At 47.4% G+C, this 14,571-nt stretch overlaps 1 protein-coding gene across 1 annotated transcript in view; it reads right to left on the bottom strand.

Annotated features, from left to right (window-relative positions):
- Nucleotides 1-14,571, bottom strand: part of SLCO2A1 (solute carrier organic anion transporter family, member 2A1) — an 81,083-nt gene that overhangs the window by 46,083 nt on the left and 20,429 nt on the right. The window contains exon 2 of the mRNA XM_004682188.2: nt 2,607-2,744. Within this exon, the coding sequence (XP_004682245.1) occupies nt 2,607-2,744 (138 nt within the window). The remainder of the gene's footprint in view (nt 1-2,606; nt 2,745-14,571) is intronic.

The raw sequence follows: 14,571 nt of genomic DNA, 5'->3' as shown, positions 1-14,571 counted from the left end.
CCCCAAATGCTCTCAGCAGCTTGGTGGACTTCCTGTAAGAGCATTTGAAAGTTGTTACAAAGCCCGTGGCATCTCAAAGCAAAGGGGCCCTAAGGCAAATTGGAGGGAGACACTGGGGTGAGGAAGCACCATGCACCCACAAGGCTCCCACCAGGCTTAGTTCTTGGCCTTTATCAGTGCGTAAGAGAAGTTGCTATGCCCCAAGGCAAGATGCCTGGGCTTTCTCTTGTCAGTCACTCTCCTCCTTCTGCCTCTGGCCTGTACACCTGGTCCATGATTCCCTTTCTCCTCACATGTGGGGTCCCACCCAAAAGTTTTGAGGCTAACCTGCAGCCTGGAGGCCCCTCTCCCCCTGCGGAACCGGCCACACCACACATGTCCAGGTGACCTCAGCTTCCTTCCACAGCCTGGCTCTCTCACACCTCAGGCTCCCAGCAGGTAGTCTCCCGTGGGCCATGATGCCTTCAATCCTGTGCTCCAGCAGCTGTCAAATTCTGCCTTTTCTTTTTTGTGTGGTATCACTGGAGGCACATGTCTCCCCAATTTCCCAAGCCTGGCCTAGGGCACCATCTCTCAACCAGTGACCTTGTCCCTGGTCACCTCTCCCAGAGGGTTCATCTTTATGAGATTTGTTTAACTTACTCCAGCCATGTGGGTTCCCTCCTGCTGCCTGACCACAAAAGCTGGGAGTCTGTGGTCCATCATGAAGTCTCCTGGGACTTGGCTCCCCTCTGCTTTTTATTGGCCTTTACCTTACTTAACTATCTGAGCTGTTTTGAAGCATTTGGATTAGGATCAACGGGACTGTAGAAAGCCCTCTAGCTAAATTCCTGTCTTATCTTCTCCAGCACTCATTTACCCAGCCCCTAACCCTACCAGACACAAAAAATGCACATACCCAGATACACACACATTTATTCATATACATAGACGGGCACAGAAACATGCACACATGCATATACTCACACAGAAACACAAACGCACACAGAGGTTGGGTTTTCTTATAGTACCATGCCTCTAGGTAGAATCTGAAGCCAGATTCTTGAAAAGTTCATCTGGGTTTGAAGAAGAAAAACTTTAATAGGTTAATTACTCTCATTGTTTATTGAATTATGGCCCTGGGTGAATAAAATGCCTTATTTCCTTAACTTCCTGTCAGACTGTATATGTCAGCTGGCTTCTCCCTGCCCTTTGAAAAATCCTTCTGTTCCTAGGTCCACATTTTTGTTCCAAAATACAGGAAAAATGTCAATGAAAATTGACCCACGGAAGATCATAAATATGACTGGCATATAGGCTGAACTGCCAGCTCTGCCGTGGGGTAGAGGTGCCTAGAATTCTGTGAAGTGGTCTGGACTCAGCTAGAAAGCAGCCTTGTGGTTGATTGCTGACCCCTGCCAGGGTCATGGGGCAGGATTGTGGTGACAAATGCCAGAAATTGTTTTCCGTTTTACCCTTTGTGAGTGAGCCCCACCTACACACAGGGTTATCAAAGTCATAGGCTGACATTTAAAAGGGTGCAAACTGTGTGCAGAATTCTGGATCCCTGTCTTGGAAGAGAGTATGACCTATATGGAGAGGTGAAGCCACTCACCAGGCATTGCTAAGGGAAAGGATGCCCTAAAGGAACTCTGGAAAGCCTTGTGGACTCCACCCACTACTCCAGCTTTCTGAACTCTTCTCCCTACTCCAGTGACTGAAAACTACAACTCCCAGCAGTACCAGGGAGAGAACTGCGAGGACCCAAGGGTGAAGCTAAGCAGGCATTCTGGGACTTTGATTGGGAAATGGCTCTCCAGACCACGTGACTCGGGGCTTTCGCTTTCAGTTAGTTTGTTACCAGAGCTCCAAATCAGCCCAGCCAGTAAGATATTCCAGTTGTTTCCTTTTCTTTTCCCCTTTTTGTAAATAAACCCATTATTGACCTTTTGTGTGTGCCTGCAGTATAACTGGATTTTAAGCAGGCGGGTGAGGCCCCACAGACAGGAGGCCCAGTTCACACTGGGGTGCCCTGTAACAGCATCACCGGGAACCTCAAGACAGATGCACAGTCAGATATATGCAAACATACACACATTAAATATAGAGACAGACTCACAGAAAAACCTTGAAGAAATGCACGTGGGATAGGAGTCCGATGGGAAAGGGTCTGTGAAGACTCAGATGGGCCACAGGACTTGTGGACAAGGGTGTAGTTTGGGGGCAGGAATAGTGGAAGATGTGGCGCCCACGACCCCTCCTGCATTCCTGGACTGGGGGACAGGCAGAGGCCACACTAATTCCTGAGTCATCACAGCACTCAATTAGAGGTAGATAACCCTGCACACCTGGAGAAAGCTGCAGCACCTGATGAGTTGCCCTGTCCTCATCTGTCAGGTGGGGGAGCAGAGCACCTGGTCCCAGGACCGTGGTGAGGAGACCTCAGGCCAGGTGCTCAGCACCGAGCAGGAACGGCCACGGAAATAGTGTTCCTGCTGCGTCCACCTGTCATAGGACTTGGTTGTCTCCAGTGGCCTCACGTACATTCAGCTCCCCTTCTGCTCCTCGGAGTCCAGCAGGCAAGGTGTAGCACAAGTGAGGTCTTGATGGACCAGAGCCTTGCTTACCTCATTCAAGCTGGAAATGAGACCTGAGGAAGAACTGGAGAGGCCAAAGCGCTTCTCAATGGTGGTGAGACTGCTCTTGAAGTAGGCGCTATACAGCAGCTGACAGAGCTGCAGGATCCCATGGCAGAGCACGAACACCTGGGGAGAGACCAGGAGCCAGTGAGGCCTTCCATCCTGGGGTTCCCAGACCTCTAATTTCATTTCATCCCATCACTCCACCATAATGGTGACAGTTGGAGAGTCCCCTCAGGGAAGGATCTGACTTATCAGTCAGTCACCCAGGTCCCTCAGCCCTTTGAATTGTCTGACAGCCCTCAGAGACCCTCAGGCTGCCACTCTGCCTCTCTGTATCCTGTGAGGGATGTCGGCCCCTCTCCTGCCAGTTCAGATCACCCCCAGGGGAAGCTCTAGGTCACACTGCCCCACTCTCTTGGTCTGTCCTTCATCCTCTCTCCCCCACCAATGTGCAACCTAGAAGACCACTCCAAACACCCCAATGATGCACCACCACGCAGTCCCCAAACCACATGGCTTGAATGGCTGTCCTCAAGACTGGAAATTACCCCTTATCAGCCCTAACAGGGGCTGTATTTTTTTTTGTGTGCCTATGGGGGCCTATGTCTTGCTCTCTATGCCCTTCCCTGCCCTGAATGCCTTGCCTGGATAAAACTGGGTAAATGTGAGTTCTGAAGTTTATGCGAACAGACAGGAGTCTAGGACATGAGCAGTCAGCTCCAGGCTGAGCTCTGGGCCTTCTTGGTTCTCAGCTGGGGAGCCAAGAGTGCCTTATTCCTAAGCCCCTTTAACCACTTACCTGACATTGAACCCACACCCACACCCCAATACACACACAAACACACACACACACACACGTGACACTTCTAGAGATTGCACTTTTCCTCCAGGGCAAGATAGGTCACTTATGTTTCATAACCTGCCAAAGTTTCTTCCTGAATTGGAAGGCTAGCATCTCAGGAGTGCAGGGGTATGTGTGTGTGTGTATGTGTGTGTGTGGGGGAGTTCCACTTTCCATTTCCTTATAAAGCTGAGCCTACCTGCTCCACAGGGGACCCATTCCAGAGGGTGGAACTGGACTTCAGACTCCCACTCCTACCTTTGAGAGATTAGTTTGGGACTACTGATAGGGACAAACCCTAGCTGCTTGCCATCATTCATATCTGCAGCCTCCAGAGCCAAGGAAGTGATCACATCCATGAAACTAAATACTTCTCCAAACTACCTCCTGCCCCAAGCCCAGGCAGTGACCACATTCATCACCAGAGACAGAAGGAAAGCTCGCACCAGAGGTTAAGGCAGCAATCCAGCCCTCATGCCTTAGCAAGGGTCTACTCTGCTCCACTTTATATACTGAAACTCTCTTTTCAATTTCAATTTGTACGGAATTGGTTTATAACATAGAAGTTTCAGGTATGCAACATTAAAATCTAACATCAATATAAGCTACATTATGATGCCCACCAACACTCTAGTTCCCATCCTCTACTATACAGCTTTTACTTGATGGCGTTCTTAATGTAATTTTGAAAATGATCTATTCCCACTCTCTCTTCCAAATGGGAAAACTGAAGGCAGAAAAGGAGGACCCTGAGTATATCCCATTAGCAGATTCTTGGCTTAGGCGATCGAGCCTGAGATGTCTGGAGTGGACAATGACACTTCTTCAAAGGTGAGTGCAAAAGATGAGGTCTTCGCTCCCTCCCCTTCTACAGGGGCCACTGTTAGCTGCTTTGTTCTAGTGAAGAAAATGAAGCAGCAGTGATGCCATGTGACCGCTGAGGCTAGGTTGTCAAAACCAATAGAGAATCCACTCACTCTCCTAGGACCCTCTAAGCCCAGACCCCATGTTGTAAGGAAGCCCAGTCTTCCCAACAGGACAGTCACACACTGGTGGCCATTGAAACCAGATTAGGTTTCAGTCTAGAGTCAGTATCAGCTGGCAGACATGTGACTGAATGAGACCTTGGAAGCTTCCATCCACAGCCTTCAGTGCCAATTGGAGCAGAAATGAGCTCTTTTCACCAAGCCTTGGGCAGATGGCAGATTCCTGAGCAGACTAAATGCCACTGTTTAAGCATGAAACCTCACATTGCTTTATTACGCATCACTAGATAATTGCAAGACCTGCTGCCACACACTCTGCCCTTCAAATTCAAGGTCATACTACTCCAGTTTCACAGCACACACCAGTGTCTGTGATATGCTCACAATCTGCAGTCATCTTCTCTTTCTTTATATGGAAATCTCTCCCCCCTTCAGAGATTCCCCTTGTCCAGCATGGGACTCAGTTATGTGCCCAGCTCAAGGCTGTTTTTAAAAATCCCAGCACCCTGTGGCTGACTTCCACACAGAAACAACTCAGTGTGTCGGCGCACGGCTGGCATCGAGAGAGGCTGTTGGGACAACCTAGGAGAGCCAGTGAGGGCCTGGCCAGAGGAGGCGGTGGGGCTCTGGGAGGCACTTATTCAGGGGCTCCTGCAGAGAGTGGGTTTATAACAGCGTGGTCCCCAGGAAAGGGGAAAGTGCCATGTTCCCTGCCCCACCCAAGGGAGGGTGGGGCTGAGCAGGGAAGAGAAGAGGCTGGAGAGGAGACTGGGGAAGGCAGGCAGCAGGATGGAGAGGAGCCAGAAGGCGACCTGGAGGAGGCACATGGAGCAGAGACATGTGAAGAAGCTGCCCTTGCTTTTTGACCCTGGACTGGTTGAAACATGTGGGTGAGAGAACTGTGGGAGGTTAACGATGGCAACTTTGATTTGATTTTGATTTTGCTCTTTTCCTTCAAGACTTACCTGTCCTCTTCTGCCCCTTTCCTACAGGTCCTCATCAGCAGGAGCGTTAGCCTTGTGGCAGGCTTTCAGGCCTTGCTTTGGACCAACCCTCCTGGGCTGGACATACATCCGCGAGGGGACGGCCAACTATGAATGTTTGATTTGAAAACTCTATTCTCCCCCATTCCTCCCCTTTTCTGTGTTGCACACTAATTGTTAAAGTTCTTCCCCGTTGTCATACAAAGTTTTGTCTTGATACGGTAGATGGCAGAACCTATTAAGAACGGGCAGCTTAGGGGATTCTAGGATTCCTCCTCCTTGTCCGTAGCAAGTTGACAGGGCTGTCACCAATGGAGGTGGGGTGAAAGGGGCCATGTTTCCAACTTGAGTGTCATGAGGGGGCAAGGTCAGGCATAGAAACAGGGAGGGGGGCACAGGAAAAGAAGTGTTTATGAGAGGGCAGTGAGCAGTTTCTGAGCATAAAGCTCAGGAAGAAACTATCTCCCCTTCCAAGATAGTAGTGAATTAATAGAACTGACTAACCTCTACCAAATTCCCTGGCAGTCTCATGAGAGGAAGGTGAGGACCGTGAGAGAGAAAATCTGTGTCAGAGCCCTTCCTGAAAGATACGCATTTGCTCTTTCCCGTAAAAACAGACATCTCCCACTTTCTCCTACTGGATGTGGTAGAGGACTCCACCTATCGTGAGCTGGCTCCCCTCCACATTCCATGGCCCTCACAGAACTGACCTCACTGCCACTGCAGCCTTGTCCAGTCTGGGTGCCCTGGTAGAAGTACAGGTACGTATTTGGGCCCCCAGTTTCCAGGAGATGTAGCAGGCAGTGAAAATTCAGATATGTGGCTGCAGGGGAAGGAAGGGTGGGAAAATAATACCAGGAAAAGAAAAAGCAGTAAATGGAGAGTTTCAGTAGAGCGCTCTGACTGGGGTCACACAGGGTCACAGCCATCTGGCCCCGCCTACTGAGTTTATGGGGAGGGCCTGTGGGGCTATGACCCTTGGATGGGGCAAGAAACAATGCAGACAATACAGAAGAAACAGAAATCCATCTGCAGAGGAGGCGCCTGGGGTGCAGAAGAGATGCTGATGGCTTGGTGGGAGAGGGACAGGGTTTGCTGGCTGGGCAGCAGTCCACCCTCCACCATGGCGTAGACAGCTCTGTGTATACTGTGATGATCTGGATGCTGGAGTCAAGCAAGCAGGCTCTGTGAAAAATGGTGTGACTGCATATTTGATTTCTCCTAGCAGGATTCTCCCCACCAATAATGGGAGGAGGATAAGACCGGTTCACAGGGCTGGCAAGCTTGGTGAGAGACTGTGCTTTGTGGTCCTGTCTGGGTACAGTGAGTTATCCACCTACTGGAGGGACAACAAGGAGAGGCCCCTCCACTCCCTTTGTCTTCCAAGCAGCTGAACCTGCGTGTCACTTGGTGCTCTTGTGGCATGAGAACTCCAGAACACATTTCCCACAGGGTGTGTGTTACACAGAGTGCCCCTGGCTACAGACAGTCCAGGCTGAAAGGATTCCCTGGAGGAAAACAAATTCGAAAACTTTGCATACTATCCTGCCCCTTGGTGAGTATTTACAATTCGTACTAGCATGGTAAGTAATCAGAGAAAACCTTCGGTGAAGACCCGCTTCACTTTGTTCACTCCAACTTTCTCCATACTTCTTTAACCATGGAACTACCCTCCTCTTTCCAACAAACACATATTAAAAAAAAAAAAAATACAGCAGGTATTAACGTCCTGCAGAATATATTTTAGAGAAAGAGGGCATGTAACTCGGAAGGCAGATGATGGCAGAATCTGAGTCGTGTGATTTCTTCACAGAGGAAAAGAAAAGTAAGATGGATTGTATTGTCTTTAAATTAGCACACCGTCATTTGTAATTTCCTTGCTTTACTATTTTTCCCTTTTCTTTTCTTTTTAAAGATCTATTTATTTATGCATACAAAACTGGGGTACAGGCCAGAGGTGTAGAGGCAATGAGAGGCTTCACCAGAGACAGAGTGGGGAGCAGAACAGGCCAACTGAGGAAGTACACTGCTGAGGGGAGCAGCAGGCGGGTCAGGAGAGGGCTGCCGAGCCATGTGGGTCACCTCCGGGGCAGGGATCAAACTCATGCAGAAGTGGCTTTAGCTACTTAGTGGTGTGCTTTAACCCTCTGTGCCACCAGGGAGAGCCCTTATTTTTCCCTTTTCATAGCACTGATTGCTCCCTGAAACTACATACTGCACTCGATTTCTCATGTATTGACCTCTCCACCTGCCAGCATGTAGACTCCTTGGGGGAAAAAATGATGAATATTTTTCAGGACACTATATCCTGAGTATCCAGGTAAATAGCTGGCCATAATCGGGGCTCAGTCATTGTTAAGTGAATGGATGCATCTTTAAGCTACTCAAGCTGATGAGCCCTTGCTCCAGAATACATACCGATCAGAGCAGCCAGCTGGGAGGTGGCAGGTTTTTTGTTTAATGACATGTTGTCCATCACTTATGAATCCCCCCTTCAACATTATCTTCAGTCTACAGGCCACACAATTCATACCACAGCACTTGTCAACTGCCACCTTTACTTATTTGGCTCAAATCGAACTCATTTCTGGATACCTCTAAACCTAAGTTAAAATGTTAAAGATTTCCATGTCTGTACAAAGGGACTTTCTCAGGTGATGGAAGTAATTTACGTTTTGATTGTGGCTGTATTTACACCATTATGTACCGTTATCAAAACTCAAACACTTGAAAACTGTGTACTTTACTGTATGTATACAGTACCTCAAACTATACATCAATAAAGTTAGCTTAAGAAAAAAAATCAATTTGTAACCATAAAGGCATTCAAAACAATGCTCTAAGACTTTGAATGGAATTCCTTGAGTGATGTAAAATATATACACTTATGCATATGTATGTCTAATGTATGTGTAAGTATTATAAATGTACATTTATATCACAAACACACATATATATGAAATGAGCATTGGCAATAGAGTGGCAATGATTTTATTCAAGGCGCTCACCATGCAAGAGTCAAATCCATGTAAATATCTAAGTTCCGGGGTGCTAATGGGAACAGCTAGGCTTGCATGATGAGTAAGTGTTAGCGTTAGAGAAGCTTGAGGAGAAAGCTAATACAAGGGGAGAAGTTTTGCAGGGTGGGGTGGGTAGGAAGCTTTAATACCTCAAAATGTGAATGCTGTGGCTCTAGCCCATTCTTTCTCCAATCCTAACAAACATACAGAGGAAGTTCAAACAGGAAGGAAGCAGGGAAATTGGAGTGATTATGAGATATTTCTTCTAATGAAGAGGAACCTTTTTACCAACAGTGTCAAGAAAGGCTGGGAAGACACTAAGATGCCACAAGATTGAGGTTTTAGTCACAAAGACAGAAAAGGTAACCTTTGAGCACAAAGATGGATGTCCTTATGACTCGGGATGAATGAGAGTCAGTAACAGAGTAGAGCTGGTTTCCTTTACTATACCTGTGTATGACCTGGTTTCCAAACTAAGTATTGGAATATTCTGGTGTTTCCCAAGAGGTAGGTGAGACTTGTTTTCAAACTAAATATGATCCAAGGCATCTAACTGTAGTTATTCGGACACCGGCAATGGTTCTGAAATGTGATCTCCATGAGCTTGTGATACGCTTAACTGCTGCCTCTGCTTGAGCCCACTCTTGATTTTTGCCTGCATGCATCTTGGGGAAGGCAAAACTCTAGAAAATTCAGCTGGTGCCCAATGTCCATTAGGATGTCATGTCTCTGAGATTTTAACATACTGAAGTAATTGAGAGAGGAAATAAAGTCATCTAGGAGTAGATGGGGCTGGAGTAGCTTTGACACAGGTTATGACACCCTCCCCCCACCCCGGTTTGGAATAACTGCTTCTATCAGAAAATGGCAGCTGTCAACAACCTAAATGGAATTAATTCTTAGGGACAGAGGGACAGGGACAAAGGGAGGGAGGGAAGAAGAGAAGGAAGAGAAGGGAGGGAGGGAGGGAGAGGGTGAAGAGGGAGGGAGGGAAAGGACAACACAGTGAAACCACATCCTTACCATCCCAGAGACCGTTTGAACTGAGGGCCACTCAGCAGTTCTCAGAGCAAGGGAGGAGACAGAAGCTGCCACTTCCTCGGCTCTTTCAATCTCTGGGAGTCGAATCTGGCTCTAGAGTACATTCTGTTCCTCCTCTCTGGCCTGGACCTGACTGCACCCCAGACAGGCAAGAACGCGTCTGCGGCTCACATACCTCTTGGGAAGCACCAGAACAGCACAGCCCCACTGACAACCTAAGCTGGTTTTAGTGCAACATTTTTCACTTACACGCTCCTGTTCAGTCAGTTGGACTCCTCCTGTGTAATCATAAAATCTATTTACATTTCTCTCACTTTTTCATTTTCCCCCTTTATTCTGCATCAGTGTGATGATACATGCATCATTTCAACCTCGAATGATATGGGCAGGCTCAGAATGACAATACCCAACCCTGTACCAGCTCAAGACCACCACCAGTCTTGTGGCTAAGGCACAATCACCCGTTTCCACTTTTTCTATTGATGATACTCAAAAACCATATGATATTTTTAAGTGGAATTGTTTTGTCGCTAAGTTAGAAAGCCAAACTGAGAATTTATGATTTTTATCTATTAAGATATCTTGCAGACTTAAGGTCTGCTTGTTCTGCCATTCTTGATTTATCACATTTGATTGTATGCCATTTGAGGAGAGGACTTAACGCATATACCCTCACATCTCCCCCCATCTCCCTACATCTCCCAACTTTAACAGTTCTATCACTATTTGTATTATTGGATCACTCCACCTGTGACAGACAAGGTGGGAGTCAGAGGAGTGGGTCTTCCCTCTTGGGGGTACACAGCACCCCTAGCTGATAGCCCTCCATTCCTGGGGAGACTACTGCACCACTCTGGATGAACCCTTTGAATTCAACTCCACATCTCACTTTCTGATTCTAAGTCTGTCACTTAGAATGAGTCACAAGTCCAGGGGCTCCCCTCACTGTAGGTTCCACATACGCCCTTGAGAACCTGCTTTCCTCCTCTCTTTTTCATTCCAACTACGTTGAAATGAAATGATTATTATTGAAATGTTTTGTCGACACATCATTTCTCCCCCTTTCTTTAGTCTTTCCTTCTTCATTTTTTATTGGCTTTGACCATGTTTTTACTCATGACTTTCATTATAATAAGGGTGTTGGGGGTGAAAGGGGACAATCAACCTATCTCAAGTTATAAACCCAACCAACTTCTTGATAATATTTAGCAACAAGTTAATAACTCTGTCCCCATTTTTTTCAATAGGGAAAAAAGTTTGCAGGTAGTATATACTTGTCAGCTCTTCTTCACAAACTAGCTCCCTCCCCCTTAACTCAAGCATGAGGGCACCTTTTTTTTTGGCTAGAGTCTTCCAAAGTGGTTGGTGTGTCTCCATCAGAAGGCACAGGGCTTGGAGAGTGGAGCTGGCGGTGGGTGTCTGCTCATCTCTACTCTGTTTCTAGTTTTCAGTGTCTCTAACCTCAGAGAGAATTCTTAGCCCCGGTTGGCAGTGACCATGTGGTCAAGGCCTGGGAGGTGCGGCTCAGGGCTCAGGCAGCCCCAAATGCAATGGGGGCAAAGAAGGAATTCAGAAAGGATGATTTCTGGCAGTTTCCCAATAACCCCCACAGATGCAGGCTTCTGAAGGGGGAAGAGCGCCTCTGTTCTGGATTGGCTTGCCTAAGAGTCCTCAGAATTGGAGGGGAGGTAAGAGGCGAGGATCCTTTTTTCCTGTGCTGTCAAAAGACGATGAAAGAAAGCAAAGACTCAGATACGTCCTAGAATGAGAACTTCTCAGTCAGTCGACCTGCTTACATCTCCTGGGCCTCTTTCAGGGTGTGACTTTGGCCAGTGGTTCCAAAGGAACTGTCTCTTTTAAGAAATGATTCAGGAAATCAAATATGTTCTTATTCAGGAAGAATGTCTGAACAAGATAAAATTCAGATTCAAAATAGCCAGTCAAGGGTCAAAGTTGCTGTTATTCATAGTAGCAATAATAAAAGGTACCTTCAGTTTTATTAGGGTTTCTATAAACTAGAAAAAGCCTTTGACGGGACAGAGGCCTGGGGGCCCTTGGGAGTATAAAAATCAGAACAATCTAAAACAAACAGAAAGAACCACATAGATTTCCAACACTGATTCCTTGTTTCATTAGAAGTGGCAACCAGATTGAAAGTCAGAGATAAGACTCTGCCTGGGAGGGGAGGCCTGTGGGGCTGGGCACTTGGTGGCTTTCTCACTGCCCAGTATTATTTCCCCCTTCTGTCCAGTGCCCACTGGCCAGCCTCTACAGTCCATAGAGTGGACTCACTGTCTGGCAGGTTTGCTGCACGTTACTGAGAAAGGCCACTCTGATGGTTACCTCAGAGAGGGTCATGGACTCACCAGAGGCCAGGAGGACTAACAGAACCCTGGTGAAGCAGGCTGCTGAAGTGGACTCCCTCCTGCTTCCATGTTTCCCAGGTGTAGTGGCCAAGGCAGCACTCAGGGCCAGGGCCCCATGCAACTGGACCAGACCAGGCCCTTTCAGCCACTTTTTAATCTAGTCCACTCAGCATGGACTAAACCTTACCGAAAGGTTGCTAAGACCAAATTCAAGTGGATGCTGGAAGTCCCAATCTGCTTCTTTCTGTTGTTATTTCATGTTTGTATTTATTATTATTATTTAATTAATATAATCATTTATTTTTACATCATTTTGTGCCTTTTTCCATCTCAGTTGTAATCCCCATGGGTTACCCATCACCAAATCACCCCTGTGCCATCACCATAGTCCAGTGCACTCCCCGACCCCCCAACTTTTGATCCCATTCCCCACTCCACCCCTGTAAAACATCTCTGGTATATAGTTGTTCATTATTATTATTGTTATTTTCTCCCCTGGTTGTATTTATTATGATGATGAGCTAGACAAGGCCTTTGAGCGGAAGGGTGCTGGGAACCCTTGGAAGCATAAAGATCAGAACAGACTGAAAGAAACATGGACTTGGATTACCACATTCTGTGTGATGGCACATGGGGCACGCAAAAAGGCGTCTACCTCAGATCTCTCAAATCCCCACTTTATTTGTGGTTGTTTTGTCAACCCCCCCCCCCACTTGGTGTCCAGTCTGAAGCTTAGCCCTGAGGGTGGAGAAGGCAGATGGCTGGACTAAGCTGGCGGGATTTGTAAAGAAAGATGAAATGGAGGAGCAAAGGAGAACCTGCCTGAGCTGCCTAGAACCCATCTGGGCATTGGAAATCATAAATTTAGGGGGGAAAGTCTTGAAAGGAGAGAAAACATGACCACAAGAGAGTAGGTAGACTGGCGAAATTAACTAGAAGCAAGGTGATCAAAGTCTCCCAGAAAAGTAAAATTATCATTGACATTTATGTAAATATGTATTAAAGTTCTTCAAAAGTCCCCAGGGTCATTTCTTCTAGAAAAGCTTGCCTTCATGGACAACGGTGCCACTTGTCATTTTTAGAAGTTGGTTCAAGAGTAACGTCCTGGGTTGAAATAAAGCACGTGTAGGGAAATTTCTCGACCTCACTTAGGCAGGAAAAGACCATTTTGATTATTAATATGGAAACTTTATTTATTTTATATTCTTCCCATTCTTTGCAGTAACAAGATGGGATGTTAATATTTTCTCTTAGCTCCCGGAAGGGTTTGAAGATCAAGCTTTTCCCGTTCTGCCCTCAAAGAAAGTGAAAGTAGTTTTTCAAAGAGAGAGAAAGTGGGGTTGAGGGTCAGACATGATGTCAGAAAGATCCAGAACCCTGAGGCTCTGGAGGGTTTTTTTTGTTTGTTTGTTTGTTTTCTTATGTAGGCATACAGAACTGGGGTACAGGCCAGAGATGCGGAGGGTGAGAGGATTCACCAAAGACAGAGTGGGGAGCAGAACAGGCAGATCCATGTAGTACACTGCTGAGGGGAGCAGCAGGTGGGTCAGGAGAGGTCTGCCACGTGGTCACCTCCAGGGCAGGCGGGAATCAAACTCATGCGGAAGTGGCTTAAGCTTTTTAGTGCAGTGCTTTAACCCGCTGTGCCACCAGGGAGGGCCCCGAGTTTTTTTTGTTGTTTTTTTTCCCCAGGGAAGGAATGATCCTCCTGCCTGAGATGACTGACTGGTGGCCAAAGGTAAGCACTCCTGCTTTCTTCACATCACCTTGTTTGTTTTTTTTTTACTTACCAATTTCTGCCTCCCCATTGTCAGTCTTGGTCACCCTGTATCTTCTGCATCTAGCAGACTAGCTGGCACATAATAAATATTTTTTGAATAAAGTTAGTCTTCAAGCCACTCTGGGAGGTATGATTCCTTTTGCGTATGGAGCAGAAACTGAGGCTCAGAGAACGCTTGCAAAATTATCTCATACCACATACTAGGTACATGACGGCAGCCAGCTGGAGCCAAATCACCCATGGTTCTGCTCAGCTGAGCTGCTGGACATCAGGAGAGTTCATGGAGGAGGTGTCTCTGAAGCTGCTGTCAAGAAGATTGCCAGTTACCTGGTTGCCCAATCTGGTGGGCCCCTGGTGATAGCTTTGCCTTAGTCCTGCAGCATTTGACACTCGGTTTCATGCTTAGGAAGTCACCTCCCACCCAGTGCTCTTGCTGGCCTTCTGCTCCTCCTTAGACATCTTCACAGGAGCCCTTTCCTGGCTTTGCTCCACCATGTGATGGCATCTGGGGACGTCCTCTTTTGCCATCTCTCTGGGCATGCTGTCCTGGGGTCCTTCCCACCCAGCACAGGCCAGGCCCAGCGGTGCTGAAGCTGCCAGTGACGGTCTGGAGTAGGTGTCTCCCTCCTCGGCCCTGTGCATCCCACACACTTCAGCGCTGACTCCCTATCAGTATCTGACATTCTTGTGCTCACCCATTGCTGTTACTCCACACTGACTCCTCCTCTCCATTCCAGTTTCCACCCTGGTGCTTTGACCTCCAAACCCTTCCACATGCTCTGCTCTCTGTCTCCAGTGCTGCCCTGCGCTGAGGCCTGTCAGACCCACCTAGCCAGCACCACAGTCCTTTTTCCTGTGTCTGCCTTCCCCCTTCCCATCTGCACTTAAACCGATAGCCCACGCACCTTCTAAGGAGGTTTATATCATGTTTAC

This window comes from Condylura cristata, unplaced genomic scaffold (genome assembly GCF_000260355.1).
Source record: "Condylura cristata isolate star-nosed mole 26May11 unplaced genomic scaffold, ConCri1.0 scaffold00014, whole genome shotgun sequence".
NCBI lineage: Eukaryota > Metazoa > Chordata > Mammalia > Eulipotyphla > Talpidae > Condylura > Condylura cristata.
Note: the sequence above shows the minus strand (reverse complement) of the source record. Positions and strands in the feature narration are given on the sequence as shown.